Genomic DNA, 21,001 nt, shown 5'->3' on the forward strand with positions numbered 1-21,001 from the left:
TGGGATAGACAGGAGTTAGTCATTTGGGGAAATGTTAGGCTAGGTGAAAAACTTCAGAAGGGTCGCTTAGTTACTACACCTCTGGCTTACAAAGAGAAACGCCACGATCCTAGAAAGTAACCATCAGAAGCAATGACTTTGAAAGCTTACTTTCCAAAAAAAAATCAACCTTAGAGAAGTTTTAACTTTGTTTTTGTTTTAAGGATTAGAAATAATGCAAATAAAGTGCCCGGCACAAAGTAGTCTCACAATAAATGGTAGCTATTACTGTCGCTTCTTGCCGTCATGGACCATATATTCTCATATCTGTACCACCTCCCAACGCCTAGCACATATTGGTCGATCATATAAATATTTATCGAATGAGTGAACGAGTGATATCAATAAGATTCAGGTTGCACTCTGGCTAAATGCGTTCCGCGTTAGACCCTGAGGCCACGAGAAAAAAATAGATAAAACCGTCCCCGACTCACCCCCAGTGCTAAACTACAATTCCCAGCATGCTGTGAAACTCCGTAGTTGCAGTGCGTCCGGGAAGAGACGTCTCCAGCTCGCCATTGGCTCCGCGGGAGAAGCGTAGTAGTTTATGCAAATACGCGGGCTCCAGCTTACGCACGCACGGAGACTGCGCAGATCTCGTCTGAGTTCTCCGGAACTCATTTTGAGCGCGGGGATTTTAGCCGGTAGGTTTTAAGAAAGGGTTCACTTCCGGTAGCACCGGAAGCAGTTTGAAGATGGCGTCTTCCAAGCAGGGCGGGCCAGCTACAGCGTCTAGGAAAAGTGAATTTCGTAGCCAGAAGCCGAAGCCGGAGAGCCGAGGTGAGGTTGTTTGAAAACCAAAGACTGGGGTTTGGGGGTTTTGAGTTGGGGTTTTTTCCTTTCGCTGGCTGGGAACGTGTAACGCCGCCTTGAAGTTAAGTACCTGTAATTGCTGAAGGTTGGGGTTGTTGGCCGGACTCGCAGGAACGACTGGCCTGTATGGTGCCGGCCGCGTGTTCCTAACTAATCGCTTTTGCTGGAAGCCCCCAACGTAGGGGTCTTGCTGGATGCGTCTTCTGTGAAGGGATGAGGAAGGCGCTTCGGGACCTTAAACTCGCGGCGGTGTCTGGAAATCGCTGGCAGAATGAGGGATGGGATGAGGTGGGAGTAGGAGGTCGTTATGCGTATGAGTGAACGAGTGATAGAGTGATAATGAAGGACTGAGATAGACATAGTGATAGAAGGAGATACCAGGCGTGTCTTTAGCGCTAGTTTGTCAGCCAGTGAAGAAATTTTGGAACGTTTATATATTGTTCCTGTTTATCACGTTGTTGAAGTATTAGCCAACACAGTTCCTGTTCTTTCAACTGCGTTAATTACTCTCTTGCTTTGCAATCTTGTTTTATCCATTAACTTCTGTATGATTGACAGAAAGAGAGGCCAGAGAAATAGCTCGGGGCCTGCTCAACCAGACTTACTGGAAGTGTTAAAAACCTTGAACTCTCATTCTGTAGGCATAAGGGACATATTAAACGTGATTCGCTGTTGTTTTAATTAAGTGTATGGCAGAGAGGAGAGTATATATGCAGGTTAAAGAATAAAACCAACAGGTGAAAAGGATCACTCAGACCGTTAAGTAGAATAGAGCATTACCATACCCCCAAAGCCCCCTACGTGCCCTAAAGTAACCATTCTGAATCGTGTTGATTATTCTGTTTTCTTTTTTCATAATCTTTACCACCTATGCACAAAATGTTTTAATTTCGTCAGTTTTTGAATTTTACATGAATGAGAAAGGATTGTAGATATTCTTTTGTGTCTTGCTTCTTAGGCTAAACTTTGTTGTTATTTTTCAATCAGGGCAATACTTGTAGCTGTAGTTTATTCTTTTCCCTACTGTATGATGTTCCCTTGTATGAATACAGGCTAATTTATATTTTCTTTTTTTTTTTTTTTCTATCACACCACCACCTCCACCCCCCCGCCACTTTCCCCCGTTGGTGTCCATACGTTTGTTCCCTACATCTGTGTCTCAATTTCTGCTCTGCAAAGCAGTTAATCTGTACCATTTTTCTAGGTTCCACATATATGCCTTAATATACGATATTTGTTTTTCTCTTTCTGACTTACTTCACGCTGTATGACAGTCTCTAGATACATCCACATCTCAACAAATGACCCAATTTCGTTCCTTTTTATGGCTGAGTAATATTCCACTGTATATATGTACCACATCTTCTTTATCCATTCGTCTGTCAATGGGTATTTTGGTTGCTTCCATGACCTGGCTATTGTAAACAGTGCTGCAATGAACATTGGGGTGCATGTGTCTTTTTTTTTTTTTTTTTTACATTCTATTTTTATACTAAATATAATATACAATTATAAACCCACTTTAAATCCACAAAAGCAATACAATTTAAACAACGTTTGACAGTGTCTTTTTCTTTCTTCAAACAGAAAGTCACAAAAATTATAATCATCCTCATCAGTACACTCAGTCCCATGTAATTTTTTTTCATCTTGATCTTTTGTTAGCACTTTTATGAATTCATCAGTTTTCCATTAGAGTTCTGAAAATACTTATTCCTTCAGTTCAGCAGTATAGTCAGTTACCAGAAACCTGTACTTGTCAGAGTCTTTTCCATGAATTCCTTGAAGATGAAACCCTTTTATAGGAACACTTTTGCAAAAGCATTAGAGAACACCCAGAACTGTCTGTAAATGACAAAAGACTTAAAAATGACCACGGTTAAAGATTTGATGAAAGTTCATAATAATGCTATTGACAGGGAAATTTAGTTATTTCTGAGATATACATTTTAAAATTATAACTAGAATTATGACTTACAACATTATACCAGAACATATAAGATTTTTAGGAACTTCATGTAATGTCTGAAACATTTATATTAATACATTTCCATACAAATAACCCAAAGTAAGTTTAGTATTCGGTTTTTAAAAAATTTTTTAATTTTATTTTATTTATTTTTTTATACAGCAGGTTCTTATTAGTCATCAGTTTTATACACATCAGTGTATACATGTCAATCCCAATCGCCCAATTCATCACACCACCATCCCCACCCCCCCGCGGCTTTCCCCACATGGTGTCCATACGTTTGTTCTCTACATCTGTGTCTCAACTTCTGCCCTGCAAACCGGTTCATCTGTACCATTTTTCTAGGTTCCACATACATGTGTTAATATACGATATTTGTTTTTCTCTTTCTGACTTACTCTGTATGACAGTCTCTAGATCCATCCACGTCTCAACAAATGACCCAATTTCGTTCCTTTTTATGGCTAATAGTCCACTGTATATATGTACCACAACTTCTTTATCAATTCGTCTTTTGATGGGTATTTAGGTTGCTTCCAGGACCTGGCTATTGTAAATAGTGCTGCAGTGAACATCAGGGTGCATGCGTCTTTTTGAATTATGGTTTCCTCTGGGTATATGCCCAGTAGTGGGATTGCTGGAGCATATGGTAATTCTATTTTTAGTTTTTTAAGGAACCTCCATATTGTTCTCCATAGTGACTGTATCAATTTACATTCCCACCAACAGTGCAAGAGGGTTCCCTTTTCTCCACACCCTCTCCAGCATTTGTTGTTTGTAGATTTTCTGATGATGCCCATTCTAACAGGTGTGAAGTGATACCTCATTATAGTTTTGGTTTGCATTTCTCTAATAATTAGTGATGTTGAGCAGCTTTTCATGTGCTTCCTGGCTATCTGTATGTCTTCTTTGGAGAAAGGTCTATTTAGGTCCTCTGCCCATTTTTGTATTGGGTTGTTTGTTTCTTTAACATTGAGCTGCATGAGCTCTTTATATAAGAGCTTTGGAGATTAATCCTTTGTCCGTTGATCCGTTTGCAAATATTTTCTCCCATTCTGAGGGTTGTCTTTTCATCTTGTTTATGGTTTCCTTTGCTGTGCAAAAGCTTTGAAGTTTCATTAGGTCCATTTATTTTTGTTTTTATTTCCATTATTCTAGGAGGTGGATCAAAAAAGATCTTGCTGTGATTTATGTCAAAGAGTGTTCTTTCTATGTTTTCCTCTAAGAATTTTATAGTGTTTGGTCTTACATTTAGGTCTCTAATCCATTCTGAGTTTATTTTTGTGTATGGTGTTAGGGAGTGTTCTAATTTCATTCTTTTACATGTAGCTGTCTAGTTTTCCCAACACCACTTATTAAAGAGACTGCCTTTTTTCCATTGTATATCCTTGCCTCCTTTGTCATAGATTAGTTGACCATAGGTGCGTGGGTTTAACGCTGAGCTTTCTATCTTGTTCCATTGATCTATGTTTCTGTTTTTGTGCCAGTACCATATTGTCTTGATTACTGTAGCCTTGTAGTATAGTCTGAAGTCAGTCTGATTCCTCTAGCTCTGTTTTTTTCCCCTCAAGACTGCTTTGGCTATTCGGGGTCTTTTGTGTCTCCATACAAATTTTAAGATTTTTTTGTTCTACTTCCATAAAAAATGCTATTGGTAATTTGATAGGGATTGCATTGAATCTGTAGATTGCTTTGGGTAGTATAGTCATTTTCATAATATTGATTCTTCCAATCCAAGAACATGGTATATCTCTCCATCTTTTGGTATCATCTTCAATTTCTTTCATTTGTGTCTTACAGTTTTCTGCATACAGGTCTTTTGTCTCCCTAGGTAGGTTTATTCCTAGGTATTTTATTCTTTTTGTTGCAGTGGTAAATGGGAGTGTTTCCTTAATTTCTCTTTCAGATTTTTCACCATTAGTGTATAGGAGTGCAAAAGATTGCTGTGCATTAATTTTCTGTGTGAATTAAAAAAAAAAATCCCACAAGGACTCAGAGGCAAAAAATATACAAATCAATTTTAACTGCAAAGTAAAGGACCTGTTACAGTGGAGGATTACTGGACTGAATATCAATATTATGACATAGTATGAGTGTGTTTCGTGTTTGGTAATTGCAATCATTGTTGCTTTTGTTGTGGTCATCCATTTACAATGCTTGGTGTCAGTTTATTTTTCTCTTGTAAAAATAAAATACAGTGTGTGTGTGTGAACAAAAAAAAGTATGTACAGGTGGCAAATAAGCACATGAATAGATGTTTGACATCATTAGCTATTAGGGAAATGCAAATGTAAGCTTCAAAGAGATATCACTGCATACCTATTGAAATGACTAAAATTAAAAAAATAACAGCAAATGCTGGAGAATATGTGGAGAAACTGGATCATTCATACATTGCTAATAGGACCTTAAAAATGATACAACCACTCTGGGAAAGAGTTTGGCAAATTCTTATACAACTAAATGTGCAATTGCCGTATGACCCAGCAATTGCATTCTTGAACATGAACATTTATCCCAGACAAATGAAACTTATATTCACACAGCATCCTGTATGTGAATGTTCACAGAAGCTTTACTTGTAATAGCCTAGAACTAGAAACATCCCAAATGTCCTTCAATGGGTAAATTGTTAAACAAACTGGTTCATCCATACCATGGAATATTACTCAGCAATAAAAAGGAACAAGCCATTGGTACTTGCAAAAACTTGGATGTATCTTCAGAAAATTATGCAGACTGAGAAAAGCCAATCCCCAAAGACTATATATTATATGATTCCATTTATATAACATTTCTGAAATGCCAAAATTATACAGATGAACAGATTAGTGGTTGCCAGGGGTTAGGAATGAGGGTAGTTGAAGGAGATAGATGTAGTTATAAAGGGGCAGCACAAGAGATGCTTGCGACAATGAAACTGCTTTTTGTCATGACTGTGGTGGTGATTACATGCATGAAACTAGTGATATCTGAATAATATCAAAGGATTGTGTCAATGTCAATATCCTGTACTATAGTTATGTGAAATTTTACCATTGGGGAGAACAGGGTGAACAATACAGGATTCCTCTCTATTTCTTAACTTTATGTGACTCTACAATGATCTCAAATGAAAATTTAATTTAAAAAGTAAACGGGGTCAAAATAAAAAATAAAACAAGAAAAAAAAATTTTGTATCCTGCAACTTTACCAAATTCATTGATTAGCTCTAGTAGTTTTCTGGTGGCATTTTTAGGATTCTCTATATATAGTATCATGTCACCTGCAAACAGTGACAGTTTTACTTCTTCTTTTCCAATTTGTATTCCTTTTATTTCTTTTTCTTCTCTGATTGCCGTGGCTAGGACTTACAGAACTATGTTGAATAATAGTGGTGAGAGTGGACATCCTTGTCTTGTTCCTGATCTTAGAGGAAATGCTTTCAGTTTTTCACCATTGAGAATGATGTTTGCTGTGGGTTTGTCATATATGGCCTTTATTATGTTGAGGTAGGTTCCCTCTGTGCCCACTTTCTGGAGAGTTTTTATCATAAATGGGTGTTGAATTTTGTCAAAAGCTTTTTCTGCACCTATTGAGATGATCATATGGTTTTTATTCTTCAATTTGTTAATATGGTGTGTCACATTGATTGATTTGTGTATATTGAAGAATCCTTGCATCCCTGGGATAAATCCCACTTGATTATGGTGTATGATCCTTTTAATGTGTTGTTGGATTCTGTTTGCTAGTATTTTGTTGAGGATTTTTGCATCTATATTCATCAGTGATATTGGTCTGTAAGTTTCTTTTTTTGTAGTATCTTTGGTTTTGGTATCAGGGTAATGGTGGCCTCATAGAATGAGTTTGGGAGTGTTCCTTTCTCTGTAATTTTTTGGAAGAGTTTGAGAAGGATGGGTGTTAGCTTTTCTCTAAATGTTTGATAGAATTCATCTGTGAAGCCATCTGGTCCTGGACTTTTGTTTGTTGGAAGATTTTTAATAACAGTTTCAATTTCATTACTTGTGATTGGTCTGTTTATATTTTCTATTTCTTCCTGGTTCAGTCTTGGAAGGTTATACCTTTCTAAGAATTTGTTCATTTCTTCCAGGTTGTCCATTTTATTGGCATAGAGTTGCTTGTAGTGGTCTCTTAGGAAGCTTTGTATTTCTGCAGTGTCTGTTGTAACTTCTCCTTTTTCCTTTCTAATTTTATTGATTTGAGTCCTCTCCCTCTTTTTCTTGATGAGTCTGGCTAATGGTTTATCAATTTTGTTTATTTTCTCGAAGAACCAGTTTTTAGTTTTATTGATCTTTGCTATTGTTTTCTTTGTTTCTATTTCATTTATTTCTACTCTGATCTTTATGATTTCTTTCCTTCTGCTAACTTTGGGTTTTGTTTGTTCTTCTTTCTCTAGTTCTTTTAGGTGTAAGTTTAGATTGTTTATTTGAGATTTTTCTTGTTTCCTGAGGTAGGCTTGTATAACTATAAACTTCCCTCTTAGAACTGCTTTTGCTGCATCCTATAGGTTTTGGATCGTCGTGTTTTCATTGTCATTTGTCTTTAGGTATTTTTTGATTTCCTCTTTGATTTCTTCAGTGATCTCTTGGTTATTTAGTAACATGTTGTTTAGCCTCCATGTGTTTGTGTTTTTTACGTTTTTTTCCCCATAATTCATTTCTAATCTCATAGCATTGTGGTCAGAAAAGATGCTTGATATGATTTCAATTTTCTTAAATTTACTAAGCCTTGGTTTGTGACCCAAGATGTGATCTATCCTGGAGAATGTTCCATGTGCACTTGAGAAGAAAGTGTAATCTGCTGTTTTTGGATGGAATGTCCTATAAATATCAGTGAAATCTATCTGGTCTATTGTGTCATTTAAAGCTTCTGTTTCCTTATTTATTTTCATTTTGGATGATCTGTCCATTGGTGTAAGTGAGGTATTAAAGTCCCCCACTAGTATTGTGTTACTGTCGATTTCCTCTTTTATAGCTGTTAGCAGTTGCCTTAGGTATTGAGGTGCTCCTGTGTTGGGTGCATATATATTTATAATTGTTATGTCTTTTTGGATTGATCCCTTGATCGTTATGTAGTGTCCTTCCTTGTCTCTTGTAACATTCTTTATTTTAAAGTCTATTTTATCTGATATGAGTATTGCTACTCCAGCTTTTTTTTTTAAATTTTATTTATTTATTTATTTATTTATTTATTTATTTATTTATTTATGGCTGTGTTGGGTCTTCATTTCTGTGCGAGGGCTTTCTCTAGTTGCGGCAGGTGGGGGCCACTCCTCATCACGGTGCGCGGGCCTCTCACTATCGCGGCCTCTCTTGTTGTGGAGCACAGGCTCCAGACGCTCAGGCTTAGCAGTTGTGGCTCACGGGCCTAGTCGCTCCGCGGCATGTGGGATCTTCCCAGACCAGGGCTTGAACCCGTGTCCCCTGCATTGGCAGGCAGATTCTCAACCACTGCGCCACCAGCGAAGCCCCTCCAGCTTTGTTTTGATTTCCATTTGCATGGAATATCTTTTTCCATCCCCTCACTTTTGGTCTGTATGTGTCCCCAGGTCTGAAGTGGGTCTCTTGTAGACAGCATATATATATGGGTCTTGTATTTGTATCCGTTTAGCAAGCCTTTGTCTTTTGGTTGGAGCATTTAATCCATTCACATTTAAGATAATTATCTATATGTATGTTCCTATGACCATTTTTCTAATTGTTTTGGGTTCGTTTTTGTAGGTCCTTTTCTTCTTTTGTGTTTCCCACTTGGAGAAGTTCCTTTAGCATTTGTTGTAGAGCTGGTTTGATGGTGCTTAATTCTCTTAGCTTTTACTTGTCTGTAAAGCTTTTGATTTCTCCATCAAATCTGAATGAGATCCTTGCTGGGAGAGTAATCTTGCTTGTAGGTTCTTCCCGTTCATCACTTTAAGCATATCATGCCACTCCCTTCTGGCTTGTAGAGTTTCTGCTGAGAAATTAGCTGCCAACCTTATGGGAGTTCCCTTGTATGTTGTTTGTCGTTTTTCCCTTGCTTTCAATAATTTTTCTTTGTCTTTAATTTTTGCCAATTTGATTACTGTGTGTCTCGGCGTGTTTCTCCTTGGGTTTATCCTCTGTGGGACTCGCTGCGCTTCCTGGGCTTGGGTGGTTATTTCCTTCCCATGTTAGGGAAGTTTTCGACTATAATCTCTTCATATATTTTCTCCAGTCCTTTCTCTCTCTTTTCTCCTTCTGGGGCCCCTGTAATGCGAATGTTGTTGCGTTTAATGTTGTCCCAGAGGTCTCTTAGGCTGTCTTCATTTCGTTTCATTCTTTTTTCTGTATTCTGTTCCACAGCAGTGAATTCCACCATTCTGTCTTCCAGGTCACTTATCCGTTCTTCTGCCTCAGTTATTCTATTGTTGATTCCTTGTAGTGTAGTTTTCATTTCAGTTATTGTTTTGTTCATCTCTGTTTGTTTGTTCTTTAATTCTTCTAGGTCTTTGTTAAACATTTCTTGCATCTTCTCGATCTTGGCCTCCATTCTTTTTCCGAGGTCCTGGATCATCTTCACTATCATTATTCTGAATTCTTTTTCTGGAAGGTTGCCCATCTCCACTTCATTTAGTTGTTTTCTTGGGGTTTTATCTTGTTCCTTCATCTGGTACGTAGCCCTCTGCCTTTTCATCTTGTCTATCTTTCTGTGAATGTGGTTTTTGTTCCACAGGCTGCAGGATTGTAGTTCTTCTTGCTTCTGCTGTCTGCCCTCTGGTGGATGAGGCTATCTCTATATTTTCATTTTAATGTTGCTGGACATTTGGATTGTTCCTATTGTTTGTTATTATAAACAATGTGGTATAAATATCTGTCTACATACTTCCTGGTTGACATGTTAGAGAGTTTCTCTGGTTATATACCTTACATGGGATTGGAATCCTTGAATTGTAGGGTAGGGGATGCGCAAATAATGCTAAATCTTCCCAAAGGAGTTGTGCCGCTTTACACTCCCATTATCAGTAGATGAGCACTAACACTTGCTGTTATCTGAATTTTGAATTTCTGTCATTTTGTTAAGTGTGAAATCATATCTGGTTGTAGTTTCAATTCAAACTTTCCTGAGTACTAATGAGGTTACACATCTTTACATGTTTTGGGGCTATTTGTACTTCCTCTATTGTGAAACTCCTGTTTATTTCCTTAGCCAGTGGGTTTTTTTTTTCTTTGTTTTTTTTTAATGCATAACCATTGAAGTGTTTAAATTGGGTAGGATCTTGGTCAGATATGCATTTTAAGTAATCACTATTGTAGAATTTGAGGGTTTTGCGGGGGGATATTGAGAAGTGAATGATAAATAAAACTAGCTAATTCTCTGTGATTTGAACCAGAAGTAACAAAGTAGATGTGAGTATAAGAAACAGAAAGCAAGTTTACCTGACTGGAGTGGATAACATGAACTATAAGATCTCCTTCTTAAACTTTAGCATGCATAGGAATCTTCTCATGAGACTGTTAAGAAAGATTCCTGGGCTTCATCCCAGAGCTTCACATTTAGTAGGTCTGGATGGAGCCCAAGAACTGCATTTCTAACAAACGCTCAGTTTATGCTGGTGGTGCAGGCCTATGGATCATATCTTTGAGTAGTACTGAATTAAAGTACAGCTGTTGGATTTAAGAGATTCTTAAAATCCAGGACCAGGAGTTTTGATAAATGATATGGGAAATAATTTATAGCCCTTAGGAGGCATTTTGTTCTAGTGAGAGGAGACCTAGACTGAGCTTCATATTCCCTTACACAAGTCACTTAAACTTTTTGAACTGAATATCTTTTATAAAATGGGAATAATAATACCAGTTCTTCCTACCTTTTGTAGTTGTGAGTATACAGAAATAAGGCACGTGAAAGCTCTTTGCAAAACCTAAAACCCTGTACTAGTGAATATTAACTGAAAGGGTACACGGGGCTCAAACTTTTGAAAGTTTTATGTACACACACATGCACATATATATATATACACATAGGCTGCACTTCATTGAATCTGAAAGGTTACTTATATTTAAAATAGTAATGTAAACAAAATGGTGTTTGGATCTTCAACTCTAAGATAGTGTGGTGCAGTAGAAGTTTGTGAGTATTGACTGTGTACCAGGTGTATGCCAATAAGTGTGGATCGAAGAAGAGTCCTTGCTCTTAAGGAACTTTGTCTTATGAGACGCCTGAAATACAATTTTTTTTTTTAATGCTATTGTGTCGGGGTTGTAGCCAATTTTCTTTTATATTTTTAAATTTATTTATTTATTTATGGCTGTGTTGGGTCTTCGTTTCTGTGCAAGGGCTTTCTCTAGTTGTGGCAAGCAGGGGCCACTCTTCATCGCGGTGCGTGGGCCTCTCACTTTCGTGGCCTCTCTTGTTGTGGAGCACAGGCTCCAGACGCGCAGGCTCAGTAATTGTAGCTCACGGGCCCAGTTGCTCCGCGGTATGTGGGATCCTCCCAGACCAGGGCCCGAACCCGTGTCCCCTGCATTGGCGGACAGACTCTCAACCACTGCGCCACCAGGGAAGCCCCAACATACAATTTTAATACAGTATTTTGGTGATAATGACAGAGGCATGTTCTTGGACTGTTGAATAATATAAAAAGCAGGGGAAAAGGAAATGGAGAGTATTGGGAAGCTTGTGAATGTATGCATACAAGTGTTCAGAAAGTGTCCAAAAGAAGTTAAATCTGATGTATAGATTTTTTCCCCCTTTGTAGATGAATCAGAACTCCTCACTGTTCCTGATGGTTGGAAGGAGCCAGCTTTTTCCAAAGAGGACAATCCCAGAGGACTCTTGGAGGAGAGCAGTTTTGCAACTTTGTTTCCAAAATATAGAGAGGCTTACTTGAAAGAGTGCTGGCCATTGGTACAGAAAGCCTTGAGTGAACATGTATGCATATCTTATGTATTTCTTTGAGATTTTGTTTTTGCTTATATCTTTTAAGTAACTGAATGTGTGCTGATGGATTTTTTTTTAAAGGTGCTACCATAGCTGGTTAATTTGATTCCTTTGATATTTTAAACAGACTAGGTAAGCTTTATCCTTACAGGTCATTTTTAGTTTTGTGAATAATAGATTACTTGGAAAAATTCACATGCCTTTAAATATTTAGGGGATTCACAGATGGTCTGAAACTCACTTGTGAACTCCAAATTTCAGAATGTCTAGTCTACTCTCTGCTATAATGGTTGCCATGAACCTATACAGTTTGAGCTGAGGCATACTCCTGGCATTGTTTATCTTTTCATTGTAAATGAAAGATGTGGATGTGACCAACTTTCCTCTGCCGTGCCCTTAGAGCAGTGTATTTGATTTTATTTTTCAAACTGGATTGAGACCCCTTAGTGAATCAAGAAGTCAATTTAGTGGATATAATGAGCCTTCAGAAAAAAATACATCAGTGTATCACATGTGGTAAGGATAAGTATCATTTTATGAAGCTTTTGGTTCACCTGTGTGTGTGTGTACACTAGATTGATAGAAAATGTATTTCTCAGCTTTGGCACTGCTCTAGAGTCATTTGTGCCCATTAGGTGTGAGGGTGGTTTAGCAAACTGCAGGCATGTTTTACAGCTGTCTACAGTGGAGATTAGACTCAATTTTTGTGTTTTTTTTGTAAACTCATAAACACCTAACCTTAGGTTTAATTGTTCATCATTCACTATATTGAAATATTCTTCAGATTATGCTCACAAGTTAGAAAACAGCATTTTTATTTGCTTTGTTGCAATTTGATTCTTCCATTTGAAAATTAATGCATAGTTTTAATCACTGTAGTAATCATAATCACTGCTTTTATTTTTAAACCTATGATAATTTGTTTTTACTTTGTATTTAGCTAATACAAACCAGCTAGAAAAAAGTTTGAAAGGGAAAGTCCATTCTCAGTCTAGGGAGCAGATTGGAGATTAGAGCTGGATCCAGCCAGGGTAGGGAAATTATATAGCTTTACATTTTTACCTTAATTTTTAAATGTAGTCTCATTTTGATTGATATATATATTTTAAACTAGAGATAATCTTTATTCCAATAAGTATAAATTATTCTAAAGCCAATTATAAATGTTTTCAATTGCCTGAGTTTTTAATATTTTTTGAAGTCTAAAAGTAATCAAGTATTCATTATTTACATTAACTTTCTAGCTTCTTCAAGGAGGGAGTTAATGAATTTTGAGATAGCTTAATGGCACAGAAATTATTAATTTGGTTAGGATCGGCTCTGTAATTATCTAAAATTGAAATCATTTTCAGACAACTGCTTGTTTGCTCTCTTTGTATTGTAGCATGTTAATGCAACCCTGGACCTGATCGAGGGCAGCATGACTGTCTGTACAACAAAGAAGACATTTGATCCATATATCATCGTTAGGGCCAGAGACCTAATAAAGCTGTTAGCAAGGAGTGTTTCATTTGAACAGGTAAATTTAGACTTACAGAGACTTTGCTTTATTTGCATCAACATTAGAGACAATATATAGCACTGTGTCCCCTCCTGCACCATAAAGTTTTCGTTTTTGTGCTTAAATATCATTTTGTGCTTAAATTTCTTGGCTTGGAGAAGATATGTACTTGTCAAGAATATTGATGGGGTATTCTTTTTTATTTTCCCAAAAGGCAGTACGAATTCTTCAGGATGATGTTGCATGTGACATCATTAAAATAGGTTCTTTAGTAAGAAATAAAGAAAGATTTGTAAAAAGAAGACAACGGCTTATTGGTCCCAAAGGATCTACGTTGAAGGTACTTTTTATTAGTGAAAAAGTATGTCTTCCTTTTTTGTTAGTTTTTAAGTGTACTGAACTTCAACTTATTGCTCTTTTGATATAGGCGTTGGAACTCTTAACAAACTGTTACATTATGGTACAGGGGAACACGGTTTCAGCCATTGGACCTTTTAGTGGCTTAAAAGAGGTGAGAACTATTTGTTCTCTTCAGTTAATTTTCCACAGAGACTAAATGAAATAATATAGTAGTTCATTGGATAATATATTGTTTTATATATGTATTTTTAGAATATGCTTTGTTTGATTTTCCATTAGTAAATTCTTCTTGTAATTTGAGGGAATTCATGTAATTTCCTGGACCCTAACATTTATGGCCAACGTTTGGTAACTGAAGAGAGATCCATTTCTGAATTAGGAGGTCTGCACATCATTACTCCCTCCACTCAAATTTTAAGTGGGCATTTAAGGTCTCAGTCTGTAGCAAACATAAGAAACACGAAGTAATTACATGCATTTAAATGACTGGAGAATTGAACAGATCTTGTTCTTTGCAGTAATGTATTCAGCCAGTACAGGTCAGGCTCAGAAAACTTCCTTTAAGATATATTTTCTTTGAATGTTAATGTTTTTATGAACATCTTCTTTAGCTTGTCAGATGTTATGAGAAAATCTGTGGAGCAGATACTGTTTCTATTAACTCCTTTTGAGGCTTTTGTTGTCTGTATCTGGCAGCGAGGTCTTACTTGCTTTCCAGGGCCTTTAACCTTAATTCTATTGGACCTCTTTTTCATAAGTTATCTGCTTTTTTCTCATGGGGCAATAATAACTTAAATATTTTGAATATTTCACAGTTTTGTAGAATCTAAATATATTATTTAATTCTTATGACAGATCCTTAAAGTAGTTTTATTTCCATATTACAAATGAAAAAGCTAGAATAGGAAAATTAAGTGCCTTTGCCGTATGAAGTGGCAGTCCCACTCTTTGAGTGCATATTTTCTAACTCTAAATCCAGCCCTCTTCCCCCTAAATTTTACAGCTCCAGAGTGTTGTGTTAATTCTGTGTATAGCTTTTTATCAGTAAAGTTGAGAGACTTCATTGTATCCAAGGGAGGTTGACTATTATGAAAGATCTAGAAGCCACTCAGAACAGTTGAAGGGACTGCAGTACCCAATTTTGTAGCCATTGCCTGGTTCATAGGCTATTTTGTGTTATATTAATCCTCGTCTACCTAGTTCACCAAAATCTTTATACATGACTGATTCATTTTTCTTTGCAAATTTCAGGTTCGAAAAGTAGTCCTAGACACTATGAAGAATATTCATCCAATTTATAACATTAAAGTGAGTGTTCAGTATATATTACTACACAGTGGTTATCAAATTGTTTTTAGCTACAGAAACCTTTCTTGAAAGTAAATCTTTTATGAAAGCCTAATATACAAAACAGATAAAGCAGAGCTATTTTGGGTAAATTGGGGTAGAGTTCAGCCCACTCAACTCTATCCCAGTCCCCTATAGTTACTTCTTTGGAAGTTTAGGTCTCTTTGGAGTACAGTTTGAAAGCTATTGAAGGGGACAGTGTAATGTAGTGATTCACTTCCAATACAAATAAAATAAGCTTCATAGGATTTGTAGTAGATGGTACCAATCCAGTTTTCTTAGGTTATGAGCCCACATATTATATTTAAAGATGTGATCTTTTACAATTCTGCTTTTTTCTTTTTTTTTAATTAATTAATTTATTTAAAAAGATTTTTTTTTGGCTGTGTTGAGTCTTCGTTGCGGCACACAGGATCTTTGATTGTAGCACGCAGGATCCTTTGTTGCAGCGCACGGGCTTCTCTATAGTTGTGGCGTGCGGGTTTTCTCTAGTGGCGCGCCAACTCCAGGGCGCATGGGCTCTCTTGTTGAGGCACCCGGGCTTAGTTGCCCCGGGGCATATGGGATCTTCCCTGACCAGGGATCGAACCCGTGTCCCCTGCATTGGAAGGTGGATTCTTTACCACTGAACCACCGGGGAAGTCCTGAATTTTGCCTTTTTCTGTAAGTAAAGTCTGGAATATTTCGGATTGCATTAAAACCTATTTTGGAATTTAACACTCAAATTACAGGCTCTTCGAAAGAGATCTGTTATATCCCTGTATGCATAAAGTTCATGATTGTTCTTGGAAATGTAATCATGGCATAATGATTTGTTTTATGATGGATATTTGTTAAACAATCCTTGAATTTAATGAAGTTAAGTTGAAAAGTCACTCTTAGATTGGGGTGAAAAAACGATTTTGAGTTACATTGGGACATTAAAGATAAAGAGAGCTCGTCTTGCATCTGATGCCTAGTCTGCATCCTCTGATGTTTCAGTGTCTATAAAATTCAGATGGAGTAGGGGAAGTGTGAAAACATTCGTTTTGTTGATCATGAGAAACTATTTTTTTCTTGCCCTGTGATATTTCAGATGCTACTGAAAGCTACCTGCTTGTAGGAAACATCAGTAATTAAGAACTCTCCCTGCTATTGTTAGGTTGAATTTTAAAGGTTTTAATGAAATAATGGTTGAAAAACTGAGTTAGTCTTATTTTCATGTCAGTTTGTTTTAACAATTCTGTCTAAATTTCTAATGGTTTTCTGATGCTTGGTTAATTATGCATGTTTGGGATTATATATTTTTTCTTTCCGGAATTGGTTTAATCCTACTGAAGAGACTAAGAATTGTTCCTTTTAATTTTATTATTTATAGGAACAATGTTGATAATGTCTTAGGTTGAGAAACATACGACTTCTAAAATTAAAAATGTTTGGGACTTCCCTGGCAGTCCAGTGGTTAAGACTTCGCCTTCCAATGCAGGGGGTGCAGGTTCGATCCCTGGTCGGAGAGCTAAGATCTCACATGCCTCACGGCCAAAAAACCAAAAAGCATAAAACAGAAGCAATATTGTAACAAATTCAATAAAGACTTTAAAAATGGTCCACATCAAAAAAAAAAATCTTTAAAAAAAATTAAATTAAATTAAAAGTTTATTTTGTTCATATATTGCCATGGTTGAAGACCTTAATGATTAAACGAGAGTTGGCGAAAGATTCTGAGTTAAGATCACAGAGTTGGGAAAGATTTTTGCCACAGTTCAAGCACAAAAATGTGAATAAACGCAAGGAACCAAAGAAGAAAACTGTTAAGAAGGAGTATACACCATTCCCACCACCACAGCCAGAAAGTCAGGTCAGTATTAAATGTTGAATTTCTTTACATGAGGGGGAAACCATTTTAATCTATTTTTGTCAGAAACTTTGAGGATATTTTGGGTGGAATGTCTGTGTATGTACGTTTGGGTGTGTAGAGATATAAGAAACTGAAGGTAAGTGTAAATAGGCTTATTTTGAACTAATCGTATGGGGGTGGGGAGTGGAAGCTTCATACTGTGAGTGTAAACTCCGTCAAGGTGGGTGGTGTCAGTTGTGTACCTGTAGCCACTATAAATTTTCCATGGTTTAAAAAAATTCAACGATTTAGTCCACAATGCTTTCTACTCTGCTTTAGCATCATTCATGTGACCATGTCCTATATGATTGCTCTGGATTTGAAATCTTAAGTCTAATATCTATCCTTTTTTTAAGACATGAATGCCTCTAATTTTGTCAACTGTCTTCTGGCATCATTCCCTTTCTAAAATTTCCTTTTCTCTCTTGCCCATCACTGTTTTCTTTCATACTCCCTTTTCTTCTATCACACCTGCCCAACAAAACTAAAACTTGGATCAGTCCTAAAACTTGACTTCTTTCCCATAACGTGGCTACTAAACATAGCTGAAGAAAGTCGTATCTTTGGATTATATCCCTTGAAAATTCACGTTTCCAACCTCAGATAGGTCTTCAGTATTCTCTGGCAGCTCTGTGTCCTCTTAATTCTTTAGCCACCCTCCCACTCCAGTAAAATAAAATGCAATGTCATCTACTAGAAGTATTTGAGACTACGAGGCAAGAACTCTTTCAACTTCCTCTTATCTCACAATTTTTTTTTTTCCATCTGCATCAATCCTTTCTTTGCCTGTTCTTTGAATTCTGTCCTCACCTGTCTTCTGAGGTGTCTTGCTTCATTATTCCCTTCCTTGGCTGTATGTTAAAGTCTTTCCTTTTTACGAGTTCTTTGTGCTCAGCATGTAAACCCATCTCTTTTTGTGTACTATATCTTGTCTTCCCCACAGCCCTGTGTTTGTAGTTTTCCAGGAAGTTTTGATGAAAGGTCAAAGGTAAAAAAGGAATGATGATCATCATAGTAAAAAAAAAACAGTGGAAGTGTTGGATCTTGAGGTCTACTTTGGAAAACAAAGAAAGTGAAGCCAGAAAGAAAGTGTTAGTTGGGGGAAAGTGGAGTGATCCAGCTACTAAACCATGCTTCTGTAACACCCGATATATTTTGTATAGCCCTGTACTGTAGTTAGTAGTTGTCCTTTTATCTGTTTTCTCTATGACTGTAAGCTTCTTGAATCAGCAATGTCTCATTTGACTTATTCTGCCACTTACTTGCTCTGTAATTATGGGCATAATTTATTTAACCCATCCATGCCTCAGTTTCTTTGTACATAAAATGGGGATAATGATCATACCTGTCTCAAAGAATTGTTAATGAGGATTAAGTGAGTTAGTAATTGTAGAGAGCTTAGTATTAGAGTTTAGTAGAACATTACCTTAGGTAGACCAATTAATTATATGTTGACTATCTACTTAATGAATTTGCTATTGCTTGGTCTAATTAGTACTTAATTAGCCTCCACATCCTGACAATTCTTGCTTTTCATTTTGTATGCTGCAACCTTTTTTTTTTTTTTAAAACAGGCTTTTATCTCTTCTCCTTTCTTCTGTACCTTTTATAAAGTGCTACTTTGCTCTCTTCACTCTTTTCAGGAACCTTCAGTCATTTCTAAATCATATCCCACCTCCCTTACTTGTCATTCATGCTTCCCCGAAACTGTCTTTCCAGTTTCCTCTCACACTTTTCTGAATCATTGACCTTCCACCCCACCTCAAGCAGTTTGTTGTGTATTCCATGAACACATCACCTACTTTCCTACCTCCATGCTTTTGTGCATATATATTCCCGTCAGCTTAGAGGACATTTCCTTCTTTTTATGTTGCTACCTTTATGGAGTAATCATAGTTTTGACCCCACTGTCTTTACCTCAAGGTCATTGTGAGTTTCTTAGGAATTGACTTCTCATCTACATTATTTATGATGTATTGTAAATACTGATTTCAACAGATTGATAAAGAATTGGCTACTGGTGAATACTTTCTGAAGGCAAGTCAAAAGAAGAGACAGAAAATGGAAGCAATAAAGGTAAGACTATGTCTAGCTTACAACACTAATTGCAAAGTTTATAGATACTTGAATTCTTATTTAACTACAGAAGCGTTTTTTAATGTAGTTTTTTTATTAATGATGTAGGCTAAACAAGCAGAAGCTCTTAGTAGGAGACAAGAGGAAAGAAACAAAGCGTTTATTCCACCTAAAGAAAAACCAGTTGTGAAACCTAAGGAAGGTAATGCTTGTTTTCCAACTCTTGGTATGCTGTAAAAGTCTGTTAGAGGAAAAGTAAACCCATAGTGGATTTGTCTGAAGCTCTTTGAGTGTTAAGAAATAACCATGTGTTTCATCAATTCTCTTAGCATTTCATTAATCACAAATCCTAGGGAAAAGCGGTGACTGAGATAGTTTATAATTTAGTAGCAGCTAATGCCTATTTAAGAGTATCCCAGATTGACAGTCCCTTCCTGACCTCTGTGCTGAGGAAGGACTCTGTTGTGAAAGATATAAACCAGAGCAGTGAATCTTCTGTAAAAATAAAACAGTAAGATCCCTGAGCTCTGCTATCATGCCCTTTAAAAAGAGCTTATCAGAAGTTGTACTTCCTTTACTTGTGTGATCTGTGGCTTAAAATTTGATTCCTGTATGGTTAACGTGGATTTCTCATCACTTGGGCTAAAAGGCACCAACAAAATGGCAGGACGATCTTTCTTACTCAGGGGCTTTTAAAAAGACACTCAGAGAAAACACTCTGATGCCTTTTCTTCTCATTCCTAGCCTCATTTTGACCCATCTTCTCCTCTTTCGCATTTTCTTTTCCACTAGTAACACGTGTACTCTTCTGTAAGGTAACTCTCCAAAGTGGTCAGTAGCACAATGAGGGGAGGGAGGTCACCAGCAGCATTGCACATGACCTGTTGGTCAAAGCCAGATGTAACATTACTATTTTGTTAATTTATATCAGTGTTAACAGCTTTAAAAGTATTGTATTCTACTATTTAGATCCTTGGTTATATAAAAGTTAAAAATATCTTAAGCATTATAATTTCTAGTTTGTACAATCGGTCAGTTAGGTATTCAATAGCTAGTTTAATCTCAGTTTATTACTGATTAAAGTGTAGCTATTCCACTCTAGTGGAGGCTTTAAGTCTGCTCTCAAGTTGCTGGGTTGTTTGATGACATTTTATCTTGTGGTTCTTTTATGTCCTGAGCGCTGTTCTTTAAATAATAAGAAAAAGTTGCATTTTTTTTCACTGCTTTTCTCTGGTTTGTTCACACTTTTTGTGTTAAATACATGGGGTTGGGTTCTGTTAGGAGGACCTCCAGATACTCTCAGATTATTGTCTTTATTACCAAAATCTTGTTAAATGAAATACTACTAGTCATTAATTGAATATTAGGAAAACTAAGTTTTTTAAGGAATACTCTAAAGTTCCAAAATACGGAAAAGAATATAAATAAAAATCTTATCTCAAACAATTTAAGGGAAAAAATGTAGTTTTAATATAGTTGAATCCAGTAATTGGTTCAAATAGTTAAAGTGTAATGCCATTTTCGTGTATATTTTCACTAATGTATTTTTAAAGTACTTTGTTTTCTCCTAGTTAGAAGAAATTTCTAACTTTCCTTTAAGCAAGTGTTTTATATTTTATAAGATGATCTTTCAGTTGTAACAGTACTCTGAAATTTTTGTCTTATATATGTATTCTTTGTTTTATTTGGTATAATCTAAAGAATTACATGTATTGTTTTTAATTTATTTAGCTTCTACTGAAACTAAAATTGATGTGGCTGCCATCAAGGAAAAGGTTAAGAAAGCAAAGAGTAAGAAACTGGGAGCTCTTACAGCTGAAGAAGTTAAGCTTAAAATGGAAGCAGATGAAAAGAAAAAGAAGAAAAAAAAGTAACATACAAAAACAAAAAACCCTGAGCTAGAATTTATTAAGCTATCTATCTCCTTTTGTAAAGGATTTTGAGATACTAGGGCATTAGTTGCCTTATCCATGAGAAGTAATACCCTGATCACTTTTTTCTGAGTTTGTTTTGTTCTTTATAACAGTGTTTATATAAACAGCAATTCTTTATAAATTATTGTATGCTCCATGTTTTTTGAAAAATTTTATACTAGAAGGTGGTCTATATGTGCTTATATGC

General features: G+C 36.4%; 1 protein-coding gene across 4 annotated transcripts; it reads left to right on the forward strand.

Moving 5' to 3' along the window:
* The first annotated feature begins 670 nt into the window (after nucleotides 1–670).
* On the forward strand, nucleotides 671–20,935 carry KRR1 (KRR1 small subunit processome component homolog). Of its 4 annotated transcripts, XM_082419045.1 has the most exons (10): nucleotides 671–819; nucleotides 11,539–11,711; nucleotides 13,105–13,239; nucleotides 13,436–13,561; nucleotides 13,649–13,732; nucleotides 14,833–14,889; nucleotides 16,595–16,765; nucleotides 18,803–18,880; nucleotides 18,989–19,082; nucleotides 20,612–20,935. In XM_082419045.1, the coding sequence occupies exons 1-10, from the start codon at nucleotides 735–737 to the stop codon at nucleotides 20,752–20,754; spliced, it is 1,146 nt and encodes a 381-aa protein (XP_082275171.1). In that variant the 5' UTR covers nucleotides 671–734; the 3' UTR covers nucleotides 20,755–20,935. The 4 variants fall into 4 exon arrangements, with proteins under 4 accessions (XP_082275171.1, XP_082275173.1, XP_082275172.1 ...); XM_082419047.1 differs by lacking the exon at nucleotides 16,595–16,765; XM_082419046.1 differs by lacking the exon at nucleotides 13,649–13,732.
* Nucleotides 20,936–21,001: the final 66 nt, after the last annotated feature.

Source organism: Balaenoptera physalus (assembly GCF_965194825.1).
Source record: "Balaenoptera physalus genome assembly, chromosome: 13".
Taxonomy (NCBI): Eukaryota; Metazoa; Chordata; class Mammalia; order Artiodactyla; family Balaenopteridae; genus Balaenoptera; species Balaenoptera physalus.

Excerpts from the sequence above, each read along its gene's own strand:
- KRR1 (XM_082419045.1), top strand. The coding sequence starts at position 735 with ATGGCGTCTTCCAAGCAGGGCGGGCCAGCTACAGCGTCTAGGAAAAGT. Across the intron at positions 13,240-13,435 it reads GGAGTGTTTCATTTGAACAG|GCAGTACGAATTCTTCAGGA; the intron begins GTAAATTTAGAC and ends TTTTCCCAAAAG. Across the intron at positions 18,881-18,988 it reads AGAAAATGGAAGCAATAAAG|GCTAAACAAGCAGAAGCTCT; the intron begins GTAAGACTATGT and ends TTAATGATGTAG.